The 21,988-nt window shown below is 45.7% G+C and overlaps 1 protein-coding gene and 1 pseudogene across 12 annotated transcripts in view; one reads left to right on the forward strand and one right to left on the reverse strand.

Moving 5' to 3' along the window:
* KCNG3 (potassium voltage-gated channel modifier subfamily G member 3) overlaps positions 1 to 21,988 on the forward strand; it is a 98,488-nt gene that overhangs the window by 66,471 nt on the left and 10,029 nt on the right. For 4 of the 12 annotated variants that reach the window (XM_045054647.1, XM_023251919.2, XM_023251924.2 and 1 more), the window contains 2 exons: positions 17,014 to 17,138; positions 18,231 to 20,624. In XM_045054647.1, coding sequence (XP_044910582.1) covers positions 17,014 to 17,138; positions 18,231 to 18,246 — 141 coding nt within the window. In that variant the 3' untranslated portion in view covers positions 18,247 to 20,624. Of the gene's footprint in view, positions 1 to 12,859; positions 13,780 to 17,013; positions 17,139 to 18,230; positions 20,628 to 21,988 lie in introns of those variants that run through there. The other 8 variants (XM_045054652.1, XM_023251927.2, XM_045054648.1 and 5 more) reach the window with 5 other exon arrangements.
* On the reverse strand, positions 979 to 2,067 carry LOC101094337 (annotated as a pseudogene).

Genomic DNA, 21,988 nt, shown 5'->3' on the forward strand with positions numbered 1-21,988 from the left:
AAAATAAATAAAAACGTTGAAAAAAAAATAAAAAAAAAAAAAAGAAGCCATGATTCCAAAGCTGAAACTATATAATCGGTGTGTAAGTGAGTGCTGACCCCTTTCCTCCCCTGCCCTGTTGCCTGCTTGTAACCATTTTATTTGTTGATGATTTGCTTTCCAGGGTTTTTTTTTTTTTTTTTTTTTTTTTTTTTTTTTTTAATGTTTATTTTTGAGAGACAGAGAGCCAGAGCAGAGCAGGGGAGGGGCAGAGAGTGAGGAAGACACAGAATCCGAAGCAGGCTCCAGGCTCTGAGCTGTCAGCACAGAGCCGATTTTGGGCTTGAACTCACAGACCATGGTATCATGACCTGACCGAAGTCAGACGCTCGACTGAGTGAGCCACCCAGGCGCCCTCCAGTGCTTATATAATTAGTATTTTCCCTTCCTTCCCATGTGAAAAGTAGCACACTATATTTTTTTCATTAAACAGTATGTCCTGAAGACCATTCCATGTCAATAGTTAGAGTTTTTCCTCATTGCTTTTTATGGCAATGTGTGGCTATATTTTAGCTCGTTCAACCAGTTTTCTAAACAATGGACATTTAAGTCCTTTTCAGTTTTATACCATTACAAATAAAGCCATGGGTGCCTGGGTGGCTCAGTCAGTTAGGCGTCGCTCATTTTTTTTTTATTTTTTATTTTTGTAATGCTTATTTTATTTTTGAGAGAGACAATATGAGTGGGGTAGGGGCAGAGAGAAAGGGAGACACAGAATCTGAAGCAATCCAAAAAGTAAGGACATTCTCCAAAATAAACTTCATCACATACCTTTCAATAATAAACAGTACTTTTTTTTAAAGTAGACTAATTTCCTAGTTTCTTTTTTTTCTTTTCTTTTTCTCTTTCTTTTCTTTTTTTCTTTTTTTTTTTTTTCTTTTGACTGGGAAAATAACTTTATTTCCTTTGGGGGTGTGGGCAGACTTCTAGTCTCGGAACTTACTGGAATTGTTCCTTGGTGCCAGTGGCCTTTGTGACTTTGAGTACATTGAAGCACACAGTCTTGATCAAGGGCCAGCACTTGCCCACTGTGACAGTGTCGCCAATCTGGGCATCCCTGAAACGGGGACAGGTGCACGGACATGTTCTTATGGTGTTTCTCAAAGTGGTTATACTTTCAGATGTGGTGGAGGTGACAGTGGTCTTCTGCATCTTTGTTTTGGTCATCACACCAGACAGAATCTGCCCTTGGATGGAGACTTCAGTAAAGGGGCATTTTTGGTCGACATTAGGTGCCCTCAATGGCCTCCTTGGGCATCTTGAAGCCCAGACCGATGTTTCTGTAGTATCGCAGGAACTTCTCCAGCCAGTTTCTCCTAGCAGGACCCTCGTCTTATTTTGAAAGATGGTTGGCTGCTTTTGGTAGGTACACTCAGTCTGAATGTCTGCCATCTTCCCGGCCACCTGGAAAAAGGAAGGTCCCTAGTTTCTGACACCTAGTATTTATTCAAATTTCCTGGGTTGTTCCAAAAATATCTTTTACAATTTGTTTTTTAAACCAGGATCCAATCAAATACCACAGACTGCATTTGGTTGTTGTATCTTTTTTATTTAAAGCGGGTTCCCCCTCAAACCCCTATTTGTCATCAAACTGACTCCAAGAGACTTGGCCAACTGTCTTGTGATGTGTCCCACATCCTTGATTTGTCTGATTGTTTATTCATGATGTCATTGACCTTGTTTCTTTATGCCATGTTTTTTTGTCTTTTTTTTTTTTTAAGTTTTGTTCATTCCGGGTAGTTTCTGTTGGGTTTTTTGATCTCTTTCCCAAGAGGCTGATCCTAGACTGATTGGAATCTCTGCCAGTTGTGGATTGTTTACCTTGTGGGTCTTGTCCTTATCGGCTGGGTCCTATCGATGTCTCCCTGATGTCAGGAAGTCTCATGCCCTGAGAAGATGCATCCAGCCAGTTTCCTGCTTGGAGAGTATACACCTGGGAGCCAGTGGGAGAAGGAGTTTGGGCTTTCAATATTCAACACTTAAACATCCTCCAATTACCCTGTGTTCCAACTGAAAACTTGGGTCATGTTTCTCAGACCCGAGACCCTCTCTTGTCTCCAGATAATAGACCTCAAGTTTCTAGCTGGGGTAGGGGGGAGACCACCACCCAGGAGAGGGGATCTGGGGGTCTAAATGCTTTTTTTTTTAAGTGATCTCTAGGGGCACTTGGGTGGCTCAGTCAGTTAAGCGTCCGACTTCAGCTGAGGTTGTGATCTCATGGCTTGTGGGTTCGAGCACTGCGGCGGGCTCTGTGCTGACAGTTCAGAACCTGGAGCCTGCTTCAGATTCTGTGTCTCCCTCTCCCTCTCTGCCCTTCCCCTGCTCGCACTCTGTCTCTCTCTTTCCTTCTTAAAAATAAATAAACATTAAAATTAAAAAAAAAAAAACAACTAATCTCTACATCCAACATGGGGCTGGAACTCATGACCCTGAGATCAAGAGTCATATGCTCTACCAACTGAGCCAGCCCGGTATCCCTCCAGTTGTTTCTGAAACAGCCTTTTCACCAATCCTGCTTTGGGCTCCGCCTTCACCGTCATTACCCATGGTACCTGTTGGCCAATCCCTGAGCCTTTGGGGGTGGGCTGTAAAAGGGACTCCTGTTTGTTTTGTTTGTGTGTGTGTTTGTTTCCTACCTGTTGGCTTCCATTTCGGCTTTCTCAGAAATGCCTAAATCATTCGGCACTTCCCCATCTGCTTTTTGGCTTCCAAAATATTGTTGTTGCCATCCCCTCTTCTGTCTCTCCTTGGCCCTTGCGGGTTTGCATCCTTTCCAAATCCCTTTACTGATGCTTTGGAGGAGTAAGAGGAGGGGGCAGGAGAAATACATGGATCTACCCACCAGCTTATCCAGTCTTTGGTTTGGAGAAATGCTTGATTGGTTTGATGAGCGTTTTGGTTGTAGAAGACCCCTGGGTGTTCAGATCTAGGTGAGGGCAGCACAAAGAGGAAGCTGAATTGCCCAGCATTGCACTGAGGAGGAGGATTTTGAGAGAACTCTGCAATGACTGGAGCTCCAGCAGTTATCTTGTGTTATGAAGTGACCTTGAAGAGGGAACAGAAAGATAGGAGTCTGGCTCTAATAATACCATGAAGCTCCCATACCAGTTCTGCACTATTTATGTCTGGACTTTTTTTTCCCTTTTTTTTTTTTTTTAAAAAAACATACAGAAGAAAATTCCTTGGGGTTTTCCCCCCCTCTGTTTTATCGTTATAATCACTATCACATGCCAAGTACTGCTCTAAGTGCTTGGCTTATATACTAATTTTTATACCAACTTATGAAGTCAGTACTATTACTGTCCCTGTTTGACACATGAGCAGTGAAGCACGACGTGGTTACCTAACTTGCCTGAAGTGACGTAGCTAGTAAAAGCTAGTAAACTAGGCGGTTTGGGCTTGTAAGCACCGGTCTGTTACCTCAGCATGGCCAAACCCGGTCCTCACCAACACGGCTGTGCAGTGCAATCCCAGAACCTGCCACCCACCACAGTCGTGCGGTATTGGTGACTTTTCAGAATCCCTGGTGAATGATTTATAAGATACCAGGCAGTAAGCACACTCCCGCCCACCCCTGGACCACCAAGAGTCCCCTGTCCCCTGACACGGAAGGGAATGAAGGGGATTTCAGAGCTACAGGTTGTGAGCGGCTGTGGTGCAGGCAAAGGTCTGAGAAGCAGGGGGGAAGGACCCAGTGACGTGGCAGAGCAGGGTGCGGGCAGCAGGCAGCAGCACGGACAAAGAGCAAATGGCAGACAGGCCCCTTTCCCCAAACACATTTCCAACATTTCGAACCATTTTCTCAGGACGGATTCCCAGGCATGGGCTTTTGTACATCTTGACTTCATTTGAATAGAACTGGTGAAAGAATCCTTTCGCCAATTTCAGATGCTTGGCTCATTAGGAACAAAGAGATCCCCCTAGATTCTGCTATATCCCCGGTCGGTAAAATTAGAGGCCAAATTTTAAGATACTAATAAGAGCGCTTGGCACCATGAAATCGTCTTTATTGATTGAATTAATCAAAGACACGAGACATAAAGTGTTAAAAAGAGAGATGAGGGTGCCTGGGTAGCTCGGTCAGTTAAGCATCCAACTCTTGGTTTTGGCTCAGGTCTAGATCCCAGGGCTGTCAGATGAAGCCTCATGTCCGGCTCCAAGCTGAGCATGGAGCCTGCTTAAGATTCTCTCTCTCTCTCTCTCTCTCTCTCTCTCTCTCCCTCTGCTTCTCTCTTGATCATGTTCTAGACAGGTAGGTAGGTAGATAGATAGATAAGAGAAATGAGTGTGTCTGGATGTTAACTCCTTTGATTAATGAGGTCTGGAGGTGCAGCCTGAAGGAAGCTATAAGCAAGAAATTTGGCTGTTCCTTTTATTGCCTGAGCTCTCTGCAACTTGCAATACTTAGGGACATCAATTCCAGTCCTTGGTCCCCAAGGTGATTTTAAACAAGCCAACCTCAAGCACACCGTTGCACGCTAGAAGGTGCTTAAGACTTTGAGCTCATGCTGGTTAGCTGTGATTTGTGGGGGCCGTGCGTCCGTTTGCCCTTGGTCCTCAGGCAGCTCTCAGGGGCTTGCCTCCTGGTCACAGAAGTAAGGACAGTCGAGGAGGGTGGTCATTGGGGGACTCCATGAGGAGGCTATGGGATCAATAACACCATCTTAGAGATGTATTTCTGCTCTGATTTTTCTCTCGCATTCTTAATTAAGACACGCAATATAATGAGGCACGTGGGTCCTGCATTTGGAATGCAAATCTGGCCTGCAGAGCCACATCCTGGCAGAGTTGCCTGGGAGGAGACAGTTGTAGCAGCTCTCACCAGTAGAGTCCTTCTAGAAGATTCCCCAGGAGAACCACAAACTTGGTCCCATATTACTTCCCCTCTGAATAGGGGCCGGTGGCGATGGCCTGGGGGAAATCCTAAGCTGAGGCTAGACTGCCTGAAGAAACAAATCGTTGTCCCCACCGTCACTTGCTGGAAGTGTCCAAATTGGACTCTCAGAGAAAATGAGAGAAAATGAAAATATAAGCAAATCAATCATGGTTTCAGATAGATGTGGAGCTTGGGAGATAAGTCCTATGAATGCTGGCCTGAGAATTGTTCTAATGGCTCACTAAATATTTGTTAAGTTTTTGAATCACCTCAGAGAAACAGTCTCTCTAAGGAAAGAACAAAGACTTTCAAATAGACAGTGCTGAGAAAGGCACAGAGCTGCTCCGCGGGATCAAAACGGCCTTATTCAGGGTAGTTTGATAAACAACCCAGCGGCCTTTTCTCAGCTTTCATTTTCTCCCTTCTGATCATTCCTATATTTTATGACTTCTAGTTCCTCCATTCACTGTTACCTCTGGGGATAGGGTCATGGAGCCATCAGGGATACATTCAGGAACAGAATATTAAAGGTGCCATCCTTGTTCTGCATTAGAAAGAGAACATCACAGAGCCACGGAAAATGAAGCAAATCATTCACCTAGGTCGGCTGGGAATAGATCATTCCCCAGGCTCTGCACCCACCATTCGTAAACGAATCCAAATCTTTTCTGCAGAAGCTTAAAAGATTTTATTCCTAATCCGTCCCCCCCGCCCCCCCCGCCCTAGAGCTTTGGAAATATGGCTCTGTAATTTAATGATTACAGGAGATGAGCAAAAGAATGAACTAAATAAGATAGCATCAACTTGCCTTGTAATGAGGAGCCAAATTTTCCAAATATGGAGCAAAATCCAATTGTGATGCTGTTGTTTATGATTCCTGCCTAACAGTGACATGAGAGACCCTGTGGGAACACATGCATGACCTTTCCCACACAAAGAGCCTTCCCCTTGGCATTTTACAGAGTTTGGGGAGATAAACCATAATGGTCAATTTCTCTAAATCACTCTCACTGCCTTGTATCGCAGTAACTTTGCTGATGCAACAAGCATAGGCTGGAACAAGACATACCCTGAAGCAATGAACAATAATTACTAGTTAGCATTAGACACAGCAGGCCCCCAAAACACCAGGGGATTTTCCTGTGGCTGATAAAAAGTAAGAGTTAAAAAGTGTACATCGTCTTTACCCGCTCATCTGTCCACGGACACTTGGGCTGCTTCCATAATTTGGCCATTGTAAATAATGCTGCGTGATGCCACACAATACACAATGCAGTATGACAAACAAGCAAACAAAACCCCACGACGTGGTGTCCTGGGTTAAATCCTGGGAGAGTAGGAGGACCTTAGCAGAAAAGCTGGTGAAGTGAGAACTAAGTCTGCAGTTGAGTGAACAGTAATGTATTAGTGTTAATTTCTCAGATTTGACAGATGCACCATGGTTTGGTAATATGTTATTTAGCCCTAGGAGAAACTGGGTAATAGGCATATAGGAACTCTGTTCTCTGTACTGTCATTGCAACTTTTCTGTAGGTAGAAATTTATCCCCAAATAAAAAGTTAATGTTGAAAAAAGTGAGGCTACATTTTCATTTGCTACTGGTGGGAGTATAAATGAGCGCAGATGTTCTGACACTGCTCGTCAAAGGTTTCAGAGGGGGACCTGGGTGGCTCAGTCGGTTGAGCATCTGACTCTTGGTTTCAGCTCAGGTCACGATCTCACGGTTTTGTGAGTTCGAGCCTTGCGTCGGGCTCTGCGCTGGCAGCTGGAAGCCTGCTTGAGATTCTCCCTCTCCCTCTCTCTCTGCCCTTTCCCCGCTCATGCTGTCTCTGTCTCTATCAAAATAAATAAATAAACTTTAAAATTTTTAATTAAAAAAAAAAAAGTCTTTAGAAGTGCCCAGGCCCATTGACCTATACCTACACTCTCCGTAATCTGTCCTAAGGAAGCAGTCAAGGCTGTTCATCCCAGCACTCTCTGTAATGGGGAAAGTTGGCTGCAAACTAAAAGGCTAAAATTGGGACCATAGGAACAATAATGCGGCCATACCGAGGAATAGGCAGGTTACTAAAATCAATGTGGGGAAAGTAAATTTGATGATGTGGAAAGACTGTCACCATATACTGTTGAGTGAAAATAGCCAGCCACAAACTATTCCTCATGGTGTCATGTTTTTCTCTCTCTCTTAATCCGTGCACTTAGGAGAATAGTAGGAGATATACCTACTAAGGATACTCCTCTAAGGATAAAGAGTGGTTTTCTCCAGGCAAGTGAGATTGTGGGTGCTATGGCCTGAATTGTGTCTCCTTTGCAGCTCTAGACTCCCAACGTGACTGACTGTATTTGGAGATAGGGCCTGTCTGGAGGCAATTAGGGTTAAATGAAGTCATAAGGGAGGGGTCCTAATTCTCTATAGAATTAGGCCTTATAGGAAGAAGAGAGATGTCTCTCTCTGGGCATTTGCACGTGCATCAGGTGAAAACAAAGCTAGAAGGCAGCTGTCTGCAAGCCAAGAAGAAGGGTCTCCCCAGAACCTGACCACACCGACACCCTGATCTCAGACTTTCAGCCCCCAGAACTGTGAGAAAGGAAATGTCTGTTGTTAAAGACACCCGGTCTGTGGTATTTTGTGATGGCGGCCTGAGCTGACTAAGACAGTGGATGTACTAGGTTTTCTTGGTTTTGCTCTCTGCTCTTCTGTAGTGAATACGAATTGCTTTATTATCTGGAGGACAAAGGATGTGAAAATTGTGTTTTGTTTACTATTGACAGAAGGAAACACAACTGCCTGAGTCTCCTTCAGGAATAGTCTTTGCAGTCATTTCCTCGTGGAGTCAACCTGCAGTCATGCCCTACTCTTGATCTCAATTGGAGCCCCACTTTGGGTGTAGAGAATACTTAAAAATAAAATCTTAAAAAAAAAATAAGGGGTGCCTGGGCGGCTCAGTCAGTTAAGGGTCCCGACTTCAGCTCGGGTCAGAATCTCACAGTTCGTGACTTTGAGCCCCGCATCAGGCTCGCTGCTCTCAGCACAGATCTCGCTTCAGATCCTCTGTCACCCACCCTCCCACCTGCTGCTCCTCTGCTCACGTACTCTCTCTCAAAAATAAACCTTTAAAAATAAATAAATAAAACGCCTTCTGTATATATTAACTCATTTGACTACCATAGAGGTAAGCAAGCAGGTAATATCACACCCCATGGGTGAAGTTCGGGGAGGTTACTTGACTTGACAAGGTCACATGCCTAGTGGAGCTGGAGCCAGGACCAGGACCTGGGCCTCTTGACTCCCAAGACCAGTGCCCATCTCTGCTACCAGTTACTGCCGTTCCAGCTCTTTCTTTTGTAGCAGTCCTGGGCCATCTCCTGTGTAGGATTCAGAGAGCTGACTCAGTCCCCCAGAGTCCCACCCCGGACAAATTTTGGTCCTCATAAATTTCATACTGGAGACAGAAAGACATTACATTCTTCAACTTCTGTGCCAACCATGACCTATTTCTGGAAACTCAAAGGCTGTGCCAGCTTTGATGGAGGTTCAAGCAAGCAGCCTTGATTTACCCTGTGCATCTACCTGGCTGCAAGGTGAAGCCTGGACACTAGGCTCCAGAAGCAAGGTGGTGTTTTCTGAAAGTGACCCTGCCTGAGCTGGAAATGTCAGGACCTGTCAGTGTTGGGATCTAGCTTCAGATGTCTTTATGTACTTGTTCCACATCGGCCAGTAGTAGGAGCTTGGATAAATATCTTTATGTTCTCTTGGAGATTCTGTAGTTTTTGTATTAGTGAATGAATGCATTAGTGAATGGCAGATATAGGAACTTTTGTAAAAATAGTTATTTTTAAAGTGTATTTATTTTGAGAGAGAGAGATAGCACAAGTGAGGGAACAGCAGAGAGAGAGAGAGAGAGAGAGAGAGAGAGAATGGAGAGAGAGAGAATCCTAAGCAGGCTGCATTCTGTCAGCACAGAGCCCAACTCGGGGCTTGAACCCACAAAGCTGGGAGATCATGACTTGAGCTGAAACCAAGAGTTTGAGGCTTAACTGACTGAGCCACCCAGGTGCCCCAGATGTTTATTTATTTTTGAAAGAGAGAGAGAGAGAGCGTGGGGAAGGGGCACAGAGGGAGGAGAGAGAGGATCTGAAGCAGGTTCCATGCTGACAGCAGAGAGCCTGACTCAGGGCTCTAACTCATGAACTGGTGGATCATGCCCCGAGCTGAAGTCGGATGCTTAATGGACTGAGCCACCCAGGCGCCCCTATTTTCTAGATTCTTAATGTTCAGAGAATCAAATAAAAACTTAGGTGACTAAATGACAGAACCAGTAAGGGTTTGTATTGGCATGGGGATTACTACTGCTCTTTTTGACTATGGAAGTTAAAAAATCAGTGTACTTACAAAGTAGGGAAATAAAACCACTGTCCTCTATGTACATTCACTGGACATACCTGTGCTTGAAATGTGCAGGGCATTGCACTTGGCTTATAGGAAATGCAAAGCCGAACCCCAAAATAATACCTACTCTCAAGATGTGAGTAGTCCACTGGGGGAGATAGACACGTAAACACACTGTTACCCAAGGCAGTCAGGTTTCAATCCGGAGAGTGGTTGGAAATGCGAGGGACATTATTTTAACTGTCACAAACGCTGGGGATCATCTCTTGGCACAGGGCTTGGGCAGGTCCAGGGATACTGAACATCCTGCAGTCTTGGGAAGTGTTCCGTGCAACACAAACTTGTCTGGCTCAAAATGCTGAGTGTCTTAAAGGAGGATCTGGTGCAGGGAAAACACAGGGCTGGGTGGAGAGGCTGGAGCTTCCAGGGAGACGACACGGAGCTGATGTCTACAGGTGTGTGTGTGGGGGGTGTTTTGACAGGCACAGATGGCACCGGGATATCATAGATGGAGGGGGCAAGGTGAGCCGACACCAGACGTGAGAACACACAGGGCACAGTCTCAGGATGACAGGTAATTCAAGGTTTGGGGAGTAGAGAGAAGACTGGAACCATATAATAGGTCTCGAAGTGCGATGCTAAGAAGTTTGGATTCTGTTTCCTGATTGGTGGGTAGGCCCCGGAAGGAAGTTCATACACAGGACACAGAGCAAAGCTGCTTCGGCAAACCTGCTTCGGAAGGATGAATCTGGGAACAGTGTACGGGATGGGCCGGACCGACCTGCTCCACCACTTGTGGAGTCTGCTGCTCACTTTACTTCACCTCTCTTAGCCTCGGATTTCCCATCCACAGAATATCTAGCACACAAGTTGTTTTAAGGTTTAAGGGAGACCTTATGTAAGGTGCCCAGCACACGTTGGTAACGGCGGTCATTATCGTTTGTGGCTTCAGGCTTATTGGTTTCTGCATCCACCACTACCAGTTGCTGAGCCCTAAAGCTGCCCGTAGATACAGGTAAATTGCTGCGGTTTGGTGCAAAGGTGTGTTAGCCACTGGTGAAAGGGATGGTTCTGGTCTTTCCCCTTTGACCTTCCTCCCACGGGGGAAATAGGGGAGGCAGAGCTGCAGCCCATAGCCATGCCCCTGTTCCTAAATGGGCTGTCCCTAAATCATGAAGATGCTCTTGGAGTGGTTCGGGACCTCAGAGGTCAACTTACATCCCCGAGTGAAATTCAGACGGGGGGCCGGACTGACCTGCTGTCACGCAGCAGAGCAGTGTGATCAGAGTTGGGACCGACCCAGGTGTCAGAGCCCCCAGCACTTGCACTGTCGCTGGTGGGGTGAGGAGAGAGCTGGTGGCCGGGTGGTGGCCCTCTCCCTGCCTTACTCCTTATGCCTGGAAGGTGAGAGCTCCTCAGCAGGAGGAGGGGGACGCTTCAGTCACAGGGAGCACGAGTATCAGACCGAGGCCCTCCCTTTTAAACTCTCCGTGGCTGCCCAATATGGGCAGAGTGCAGACTCAGACTCAGATTCTTCAGCATGGCCTCCACGCCCCCCTAGTGGCCTGTCCTGCAGACACAGCCCATCTCTCTGCTCCTCTGCACGCCCCTGCTGGCTTTCCTCGAAACCTTCCTGCCCTCTGCGGACACTAGCACTTTTCTGCCTTATGTCCCCGCGTCATTCTCTCTCCCTACAGAAATCCTGTGTATCTCAGTCCAGCTCAGCCTCCTGGAAGCCTTCCCCCATCCCCACTTTGGGAAGGGCTCCCTCTGCTGCCTCCGAGCACTTGGCCACAGCCTGACCTGGCCAGCCTCGTGTCACAGTGCATTGACTAGCACCTGCCGTTTGTCTCTGGGGCTCTCTGCTCCTCAAGAGTGAGGACTGGTCTTTGCTCAGCATCCCAAAGGCAGCGCTTGTTCATGCTCGCATTCTCCAGGCCCACCTCAGTGCCTTGCAGGTCCTTGCCAATGATTAATACTTCTTCACCGGGATTACATTTTTCTCTCCTCCGCTGTAGGACACGCAGTAACTGGCCAACAAATCAAACATTTGTGCGATTTGAGGACTGAATAAGGAAAGACTGGCACTGGGGAGGCATTTATTCCCCCAATTATTTACAAGAAATACCAGAGGCCTGAAGTTATAAACATCAGCTGGCAGCCCAGCTGATGACCCATGTGTCCCAGCTTCCTAGAGTGGCAGGGGGGTGGCCTTGCTGATGACCACACTCCAGAGACAGGCAAAGCTGGCACCCTGCAGAGCTGGGGGGCAGGGGGACAGGATGGAGGAAAGGAGGCTTGGGGAAGCACCGGCTGCTGTATTTTTGGAAAAAAGAAGCCAGCATATTTCAGCTTGGGCTTTGCAACACCCTCTTCTAACATTTTCTCTCATAAAAGCCAGTAATAGAATCGTTAATGCTGCTTTTTAAAATTTAGACAGTTCCTTTCACCTGAGCAATTCTGAGGCTTGAGGACCAGTAATCTGATGGCTTGGGAGGTTACTCTAATAACTTTATTTTTGCAAAGTGAAAGAAAACGGCCCGGTTGTTGTTGTTATTAAACCAGTAGGTGTTTTGTAGATAATTACACAGTAGGCTCAGAGTCAAACCAGAGCTCCAGCTCCAGTTCCCAGTTAGAGCAAACTCCCACGCCTGCTCTGGTCTGGAGGTCTAAAAGCTGTTGACCAGATCTTCAAGAAGCAAGTAACATCGTGGCGTGCCTTGTGCCAAACTCTCAGGCCTTTGTCCTTCCCCAAGACTGTCCCCTGAGAGTCCCTGAGGAGGAATGGTTTAGGAGGGTGGCTGACTGACCCACAGTGGAACTCTGTGAGTGGTCCTTACCCAAGGTGCCAGGCCTGCAAACACTTTGGGTGCTGTTTCCATCCACAGCCCTTTACTGGTTCCCCTTGAACCACCAACGTGGCGGGCCAGGATTCTGGGTTTATGAAACTAAGAGGAGTTACCCAAAGCTCAGTCGTTTTAGGCTCCATTTATCTGACCAACTGGCTCTTCACTGGCAGTGGGGGGAAAAGAAACAAGCTGAGATCATCAGACACTGGCATAAGTCACCAAGAGGTGACTAGAGGCCGGAGAAGGGGCTTGAGGTCGGGGAGGGATTTTGGAGAGGGGGAGGGACTTCCAGCTTTGGTTTCTCTAAGGACAAACCTGTTAAAGTTGACCTTTAAACACAGCCACCTGATTTCCAGGCCAAACTGGCTTCTCCCTTGCAAAGCTTGCCATGGACTGTGCAGCTGCGTCCCTCAAGGCTGTTGGAAAAAAGTCATCTGTTCTAAAAAAAATAATAGTAATCCTGTTTTGAAGCCTCCAGTACATCCCACCACGCAGAGCGAGTGTCGTAGAAGAAACACGGGTCTTTGGGCTCTGTTTCAGGCCATTAACTTAATGGCCCTGGCGCTTGGAAGGTCTGCTGAGGATAAGAGTTACCCTGTACAGAAACATTCATCTGGCTGCGAACACGTTCTCGTGCTCTGAGTAATGGTCATTTGAAGTAACGTGTGTGTTTTCTCCCTTCTGATTGTTGTGAACATTATTTAGGCTCCTTTGGAAAAGCGGTAACAGCCCCGAGAAGCTCGAAGAACGACAGACTTTTCCTTTCCTCCCAATCAGATGGGGTATGAGAATCATTTTGCACAAGTTGAGGACTGGTACCCAGCCATCGCTGCTGAGAAGATAATTAGGAGATAATGTCAGTGGCAGAGACGGTTGTCAGAGCAGAGTGGTCTCCTGCCGCTCTCTGAGTGCTGAGTATGGATGTGGGGAGGGCAGGGGGAGCAAAATCCTCAGCGGAAATAAATGTGGAGGAAAAGCCGACGATTCCTTTGCTGCTAAAGGAGGTGATTGTCTTGCGACAAAATAGTCTGCCGACGGCACACCCCACCAAGTGCCCACGTCGCCCCCCGCTCCCCGAACTCCCTTACATAGACGTGGGCAGAGGCGGGTGTCACCAGCTATTACAACGCACAGCTGAGATAAGGAGGCAGCTAATTGAATTTAATTCACTGAGGAGGCAACCAATTTTGTGCCGAAGCTTAACTTCTGGATGGTAAATATTTTGCACTTGGTGCTCATCTCCTGAACACTGAATGGCAATTGTTTTTGCGAGACAGATTGTTCAGTCAAAGGGCAGAATGGTGGGCAGTCAGGAAGCGTCTGGCAGGGGACCCCAGGCCTGGCCTTTAGCCCACGTTAGTGGGTTGGCCTATTCTCCCCGTTGCCAGGGCCTGCTGCCTGAGGGACACGTGCACGACAGGGACCAGGGTCTGTGAGGCAGCCTTTGTGATGAGGCCCTAGATCCAAATTTAGATTTGCCAAAGTAAACAAAAATGCAACCCTCCCACTCCACTGTATGTGACAGATAGTAGGACATTTGGAATGTGTGTGTGTTTGAGCAGTGCTTACTTATAGAAAAACTGTTCCTTGAGGTTTTGGATAGTATGCGATACAATGTCTTTCTTTCTTTCTTTCTTTCTTTCTTTCTTTCTTTCTTTCTTTCTTTCAGTTTATTTATTTTTGAGAGAGAGAGAGACAGAGAGACAGAGACAGAGACAGAATCCGAAGCAGGCTCCAGGCTCTGAGCCGTCAGCACAGAGCCCTACCCGGGGCTTGAACCCACGAACTGTGAGATCATGACCTGAGCCGAAGTTGGACGCTTAACTGACTGAGCCACCCAGGTGCCCCAATACCATGCATTTCTAAACTTTGTCTGCCACTATTGGTGTGGTCACCAGTTGGCTGTGTCGCTAGTGTTTCTCCCGGGTGGACATTGTTTCCTCTCCCCTTTTCTGTTTCCTTCCCACCCTTGTTTGTTTTATTTCAGAGCGGACTTGGGATAGCATCTCAGGTATCACACATTTTCCTCCACATTTTCTCTGATTGAGTACTCTGCACAGTGCTTGGCCCATCATGGATACTCAACAAGAATTCGTGGGATGAATAAGTGAAAAAGCCAAAACCAAAACCCAAACCTGTTCTATGTTTTTCTTTCTTTCTTCAAGGAACTAGACAGGAGACGTGGCTTCAGTGACTTTGAGTTGTGATGGTTATTGTGTGATCCATGAAACCCTTATCTACCAAACTTGCAGAGTCTCAGGGAGGGTTGTTATTCTTCATTTGCACCTGGGAGCAGCTGTCTTGTCGTCATGGACCCCAAGGGGGTGGCGTTCCACTGCCAAAGAGCCTGGCAGTTCACTTGAGTTCCTCATACTCAGAGGGGTCCTGTCACTTATGACAACTAGTTTGATGGTGTTTTTCTTCATGGCTCACACTCAAGAACCAAGGAATGAATGCAGATACTCACACAGACCAGTCCCAGTGTAGGGTAGTCCCTGTCTGAAACCAGTCAGATAGGGGCTCCCGGGTGGCTCAGTCGGTTAAACATCTGACTTCGGCTCAGGTCATGATCTCACAGCTCGTGAGTTCGAGCCCTGCCTCAGGCTCTGTGCTGACAGCTCAGAGACTGGGGCCTGCTTCGGATTCTGTGTCTCCTTCTCTCTCTGCCTCTCCCCGACTTGCATGCTGTCTCTCAAAAATGAATAAACGTTAAAAAAAATTTTTTTTTGAAAACAGATAAAACAAAATTAATTATAGCAAGAAAATAAAAGAAACGAAGTTCATTCTGTTAGAATGAAACTCAGTCAATTTATAATTACTCAGATATTTTCCTTTGAGAAGAACCACTTATCAGAGATGGACTCTGATGAATCAAGGCTGGAAAGTGATAACTACGTAGTGATTGTGGCCCAACCAGGGATTGGGAGAAAGAGGAGAATTTAGTTGAGCAAAATCAGAAATTCCAGCGGGATGTTTTCTGTACATCAATCAGACTGGGAGAATTGAGGTGGCAGCTGCCTTGGGGGCTGAAAACCAGTCATTCTCAAGGGGTCCAACACGGACTTTAAGGGGTAGAGAATGTATATTTCCTGCAATTATTTACATTTTTTACAAAATGGAAATATTCCTCTTTTTTTTAATAAAACTTTATAAAATGTAGTTATTTTTTTTAACTTTTTTCCATTTATTTATTTTTTGAGAGACATAGAGGGACAGAGCACAAGTTGGGGAGGGGCAGAGAGAGAAGGAGACACAGAATCCGAAGCAGGCTCCAGGCTCTGAGCTGTCAGCACAGAACCCTATGCGGGGCTTGAACTCACAAACTGTGAGATCATGACCTGAGCCGAAGTCAGACGCTTAACTGACTGGGCCACCCAGGCGCCCCTAAAATGTAGTTATTTATTTATTTACTTATTTAAGATTTTAACTTTTAGGTAATCTCTGTATCCAATGTGGGGCTTGAACCCACAACCCTAAGATCAAGAGTCACATGCTTCACTGACTGAGCCAGCCAGGCACCCCATAAAATCTTTAAACGTTATAAAAGTAAATAAAATTGGAGGTATATATCCATGTAATCTTACCTTGTAAGACCACTTTGAGTGGATGCTGGTTGGTCCTGCCATATTCCATTGGGGGTCCCCTCAGTTCACCTGAAAACAGGTCTCATATTCACAACCCAAGCAAGGGGCGATGAATGTCTCCGTAGATCCATCTGTGTGGAGTAATTCTTTTTTTTTTTTTTTTTTAATGTGTGTTATTTTTGAGAGAGAGAGAGAGCACGAGTGGGGAAGAGGCAGAGAGAGAGAGGGAGACACAGAATCCAAAGCAGGCTCCAGGCTTTGAGCTGTCAGCTCAGAGCGTGACCCGGGGCGCGAACCCACGAACTGTGAGATCACGAGCTGAGCCGAAGTCCACTACTTAACTGACTGAGCCACCCAGGCGCCCCTGTGTGGGGTAATTCTGAGGGCCCTCAGGAGGTGGAGCCCTGGGTGCCCCCAGAGCACATCAACACACACCCTTGGTCCAATCTCATTACTCTCTCTGTACTTCTAAGGCCTTCTCTCAAATAACGTGCTTGCACTCAAATGTTTGCCTCATGGTGTGCTTGGGGAGCCCTACTGCATTCATAACCACCTCCTAGGTTTACACGGCCATGGCTTAGGGCACTCCTGCCTTTCTGCCTCATTTTTTTTCTCTCCTACCCAAGGCTCCCTGCCCCTCATCTCTCTTCCTTCTGCTGCTCAGCTCTCTGGTCCAGAGCCCATCTCTCTGCGCATGGAGTCAGATTCACACCCAGCATGTTTTCTTGTTTATTTTGGTAACATAAGTATATTGTAGAGGCACACCTTAATTTACAGCTCAGTATGTACACATTCAATCATCATTTGCTCAAGCACACATGTTGATCTTCATCGTATCAAGCACAGGGCAGGCCAGAGGAATAGGTCTTGTGTCTGTCCTCAAAGCAGGGCAGTAGGAAGACAGAGACAGACATTTATGAAATAGGTACAGTATAGTATGCCAAGTGCTATTATAGACATCGGGGTGGAGAGTTGGAGTTAGGAATTTAGAATGCAATAGAAACAATGTAATGCTTGTTGGTTTCCGGGCAGATATAATAGGTTGAATAAAGACACCCCAAAGATGTCCAAATCCAGATCCCCAGAACCTGTGAATATATTACTTTACATGGTAAAAGAGACCTCATACATAATTAAATCACACAATTAGAGAAGGGGAGATTAACTTGGTTTATCCAAGTGGGCCCAACATAATCACAAGAGTCCTTGTAAGAGTAGAAATGTCAGACTCAGAGAGAGAAAGATTTAAAGCTTGTTACACTGCTATCTTTTAAGACAGAGGAAGGGGCCGTGAGCCAAAGAATGAAGGCATCCTCGAGAATCTGGAAAAGGAACCATCCCTGCCAACAGCATGATGTTAGTCCAGTGGAACTGATTTTGGACTTCTGGCCCCCAGAATTGTGAGTAAATTTGTATTGCTTTAAGCCACTAAATATATGGTAATTTGCTATAGCACTAATAGGAAACTATTAGTTTCCTATAGTTAGGAAACTAATATATATATATATAAACTAATATATATATAAAACTAACTATAGGAAACTAATAGTTTAACTATTAGTTAAACTAATTAGTTTAACCTGCAGCAGGTTAACTGTCACCAGATAAAATAAAAACACCCAGCTAAATTTGAATTTCAGATAATGAATAGTTTTTTTTTTTTAAGGACTTTTCTTTGTTTAATGTTCACTCGTTTGGGAGAAAGAGAGAGAGAGAGAGAGAGAGAGAGAGAGAGAGAGAGAGAGAGAAAGTGGGGAAGGGGCAGAGAGAGAGGGAGACACAGAATCCCAAGCAGGCTCTAGGCTCTGAGCTGTCAGCACAGAGCCTAATGCAGGGCTTGAACTCATGAACTGCGAGATCATGACCTGAACCGAAGTCAGACACTTAAGCAACTGAGCCATCCAGGTGCCCCATGACTTTCTTTTTTTAAAATGTTTTATTTATTTATTTATTTATTTATTTATTTATTTATTTTTATTTATTATTATTTTTAATGTTTATTTATTTATTTTTGAGACAGAGAGAGACAGAGCATGAACGGGGGAGGGTCAGAGAGAGAGGGAGACACAGAATCTGAAGCAGGCTCCAGGCTCTGAGCTGTCAGCACAGAGCTCGACGCAGGGCTCGAACTCACGGACCGTGAGATCATGACCTGAGCCGAAGTTGGACACTCAACCGACTGAGCCACCCAGGCACCCCAACAATGAATAGTTTTTTTCAATACAATTTTTAATATTTTTTTTTGGTGTAAGTACGTCCCATGCAATATTTGGGATGTACTTTTACTGAAAAATTATTTGTTATTTATCTGAACTTCAAATTTAACAGTGTGTTTCATATTACTATTTGTTAAACCTGACCACCCCACCAGTAGCTGAATTGGGGGGTGGCCCCATTGAAGGTAGATCTGGGTGTGCAGGCCTTCTGGGACCCACCATCAGGTTCCCGACCCCTTGGAAAACTGAGCCCTCCTTATCCTCAACTACCTCCAGTGTCCTGGTCCTCTAAGCCCAGCCACGAGCCAGTCCTGAGGATGAAGCAAGGGAGGTCTGGATGCTAAGCAAGGCCCCCCAGAGCTGTGGCAAATTCTGGATCTTCCCGCAGCAGCCCTGGGGAGAAGACACTGCCTGCCATAGGAGGCCCATAGCGCTCCCAGCAGAGTGCTGGGACTAGACTGGTTTGTGACTTTCACAATCTGCTGGCCGAATGAATACATCATTGAGAAGCCAGCAAATCTGTGAGGAGAAATGGTCATAATCATCTTTGTGGTTTAAGAAATACAAATTTAAACAAGAAAACATTTTTGCCTATCAAATTAGCTAAAACTTGAAAGATAGTAAGGGCAGCTGACTTTCTGGGTGCTTAGGTCATGCCGGGCACTTTGGGAGGGATTCCCTGATGTAGTACCCACAGCAACCTTTGCTGCTGGTTCTGTCATTCCCATTCCTGATAGGGACTGAGGCTTAGTGACGCTAAGCAGGTGGCGTAGCCATGAGGCGGAAGCAGGGCTGAGGCCCCACACCCCAGCCTGCACCCTTCCCACACACCCTGGGGTAGAGGGGCTGGAGAAATGGCTGCAGCCTTTCGGTAAGGTAAGTCAACCATACCTAACAAAATTGAGATGCATACCCTCATCAACCCAGAGTTGCTCATCAGTAGGGGCCTATTAAAATAAATTATGTCACATTCATGCAAATGAGGTGTATTGGGAAGGGTGAGTATGTGCGTGCATGCACACAGGCATGTGTGTGTATGTAAAGAGAGGCCATGACGACATAGGAGCATCGTTGAAAAAATAGAAAGTTGTGGAACAGGATTCCATTTTATTTTGGTAAAGTGTCCACATATAAGTATCTATACTATTTTAGCTATACTTTCTACTTATATTTATCTATATTATCTATACATTTATTTCTCTATATCTAGTCACAAAATCTGTAATGAACATGTATTATTTTTGAGGTCCAAACATTACCATATTTGAGTCTCTCTGAACTTCTGCTCATTCTTCAGAGTCCTTGTCCCACCGCACAGCCCTGGTTCAGTTTGCCTCAGGGCCTGGAACACTGCTGTCCCCAGGACCTAGAGTGCTGCCTGCCTTCCTCCCCCATGATACCCATTGAATTGTCCTTTTCCTTCAAGATTGGCTCACTATCCACCCACTACTGCTGTCTCTCCTCCCCGTGAGGTTCCCAAATTTGCAGGTTCTGGGCAATCTTGTCTCAAAAGCATCTAGATCACATCCACAGGCACAATTTTGCACTTTTGTAAAGCCCTCTGTGGTACCCTCGCTGTGTCTTGTGTAAGCATTAACAGACTGCAAATATCTTGAAAGCAGGTGTAGATCCACTCCTGTGGACTTCCCTTCAGCTTTCTAGCAAACCCCAGGGCAGGTGCTGGCCATTGCTGAACAGAGAGGCAGAAACATAGTCAAGAGCTACTTCTACTGTGCCCTTGCCAGATAGGATGCAAAAGAGCAGTAGAAAGGTTTCCCTGTAAACATTTATGGTTTGCATCCCCTGGTCTGTATTCCCTGAATCTATTAACCTATGAAGTTAAAAATAATTTTACAAAAGCAACACATTGTAGAAGTATTGAAAAATACAGAAAAAAAACATTAAAAAAATGAAAGTAAAACACTTTTAATTCTACCCCCTTATCTTCCCTTTTGATGAAACATATAAAGTAAAATAGGAATAGAAAAGATCCTCTTGCTGTCCCAGAGTTAAACCCTGTGCATTAATCACTGGGCACAAAGCAGGCTAGACTTTCGTTTCTATGCATACACTAAATGTAATATCTCTCCATATTAATAGCTATCTGTCTATCATCATCATCTTGGTAGAAACAGAAGCTTGTATTCTCATATTCTCAATAGTTCGTGTGTCCAGAGCCCAAGGAGTTTCTACCATGCTCTCTCCTTTGTATCTGCTGTCAAAAAACTCTATGAAGTATGAAAAGATGCTCAGGGGGTGCCTGGGTGGCTCAGTTAAGCATCTGACTCTTGATTTTGGCTCAGGTCATGATCTTGCAGCTCGTGAGATCGAACCCTGTGTTGGGGTCTGCACTGACAGTGTTGAACCTAGTTGGGATCCTCGCTCTTCCACTCACTCTCTGCCCCTCCCCTGCTCTCACACCCGTGTTCTCTCTCTCTCTCTCTCTCTCTCTCTCTCTCTCTCTCAATAATAAACATTATTTTAAAGTTAAAAAAAAAAAGAAAAGGAAAGATGCTCAACATCACTAGTCATTAGAGGAGTGCAAGTCAAAACCATGGGATACCACTTCATTCTGATTAGGTTGGCTATTTAAGAAAAAACCAGAAAGGGGCACCTGGGTGGCTCAGCTGGTTAAGCATCCGACTTCAGCTCAGGTCAGGATCTCACAGTTTGTGAGTTCAAGCCCTGCATCGGGCTCTGTGCTGACAGCCTGGAGCCTACTTCGGATCCTGTGTCTCCCTCTCTCTCTGCTCCTCCCCTGCTCATGCTCTGTCTCTCTCTCTCCTTCAAAAATAAATAAAAACCCCCAGAAAATAACAAGTGCTGGCGAGGATGTGGAGAAATTGAAACCCTGTACGTTGCGAGTGGGAATGTAAAACAGTGCAGTCACTGTGGAAAGGGGTATGATGATTCGTCAAAATATTATACAGAATTACATGTGATCCAACAATTCCACTTTTGGGTACACACCCCAAAGAAGTGAAAGCAGGAACTCAAACAGATATTTGTGCACTCGTGTTCACAGCAGCATTATTCACAGTAATCAAGAGATGGAAGCAACCTAAGTGTCCATTGAAAGATGAATGGACAAACTGAATGTGGTATGCACATATGATGGAATATTATGCAGCCTTAAAAAGGAAGGACGTTTTGAGACATGTTACACATGGATGTGCCTTGAAGGCATAATGCTAAGTGAATTAAGCCAGTCACAAAGGACAAATATTGTGTAATTCTTCTTATATGAGGTTCCTGGAGAAGTCAAATTCAGAAACAAAGTAGAATGGTGGTTCCAAGGACTGGGCTGGGGGCTTGGGGGAATAGGGAGTTAGTGTTTAAGGAGTACAGAATTTCAGTTGGGAAAGATGAAAAAGTCCTGGAGATGGATGGTAGTGATGTTTGCACAACAATGTAAGTACTTAATGCCACAGAACTGTGTACTTAAAAATAGTTAAAACAGTACATTTTCTGTTTTTTTAATTTAATTTTTTTTTTAATTTTTTTTTCAACGTTTATTTATTTTTGGGACAGAGAGAGACAGAGCATGAACGGGGGAGGGGCACAGAGAGAGGGAGACACAGAATCGGAAACAGGCTCCAGGCTCCAAGCCATCAGCCCAGAGCCCGACGCGGGGCTCGAACTCACGGACCGCAAGATCGTGACCTGGCTGAAGTCGGACGCTTAACCGACTGCGCCACCCAGGCGCCCCTTTTAATTTAAATTTTAATTTTTTAAAAGTTTATTTATTTTGAGGAAGAGAGAGAAAAAGAGAGAGAGAGTGAGCGGGGGGGGAGGGGCAGAGAGAGAGGGAGAGACAGAATCCCAAGCAGGCTCCCTATTGGCAGCGCAGAGTCTGAGGCGGCGGGGCTCGATCTCACGAACCGCGAGATCATGACCTGAACCGAAATCAAGTCAGATGCTCAACTGACTGAGCTACCCAGGCGCCCCTAAGTTTTGTGTTCTGTATATTTTAACACACACACACACACACACACACACACACACACACATACACAATGGCTTTGTGAAGGAGT

This window comes from Felis catus, chromosome A3 (assembly GCF_018350175.1).
Source record: "Felis catus isolate Fca126 chromosome A3, F.catus_Fca126_mat1.0, whole genome shotgun sequence".
NCBI classification, from domain to species: domain Eukaryota; kingdom Metazoa; phylum Chordata; class Mammalia; order Carnivora; family Felidae; genus Felis; species Felis catus.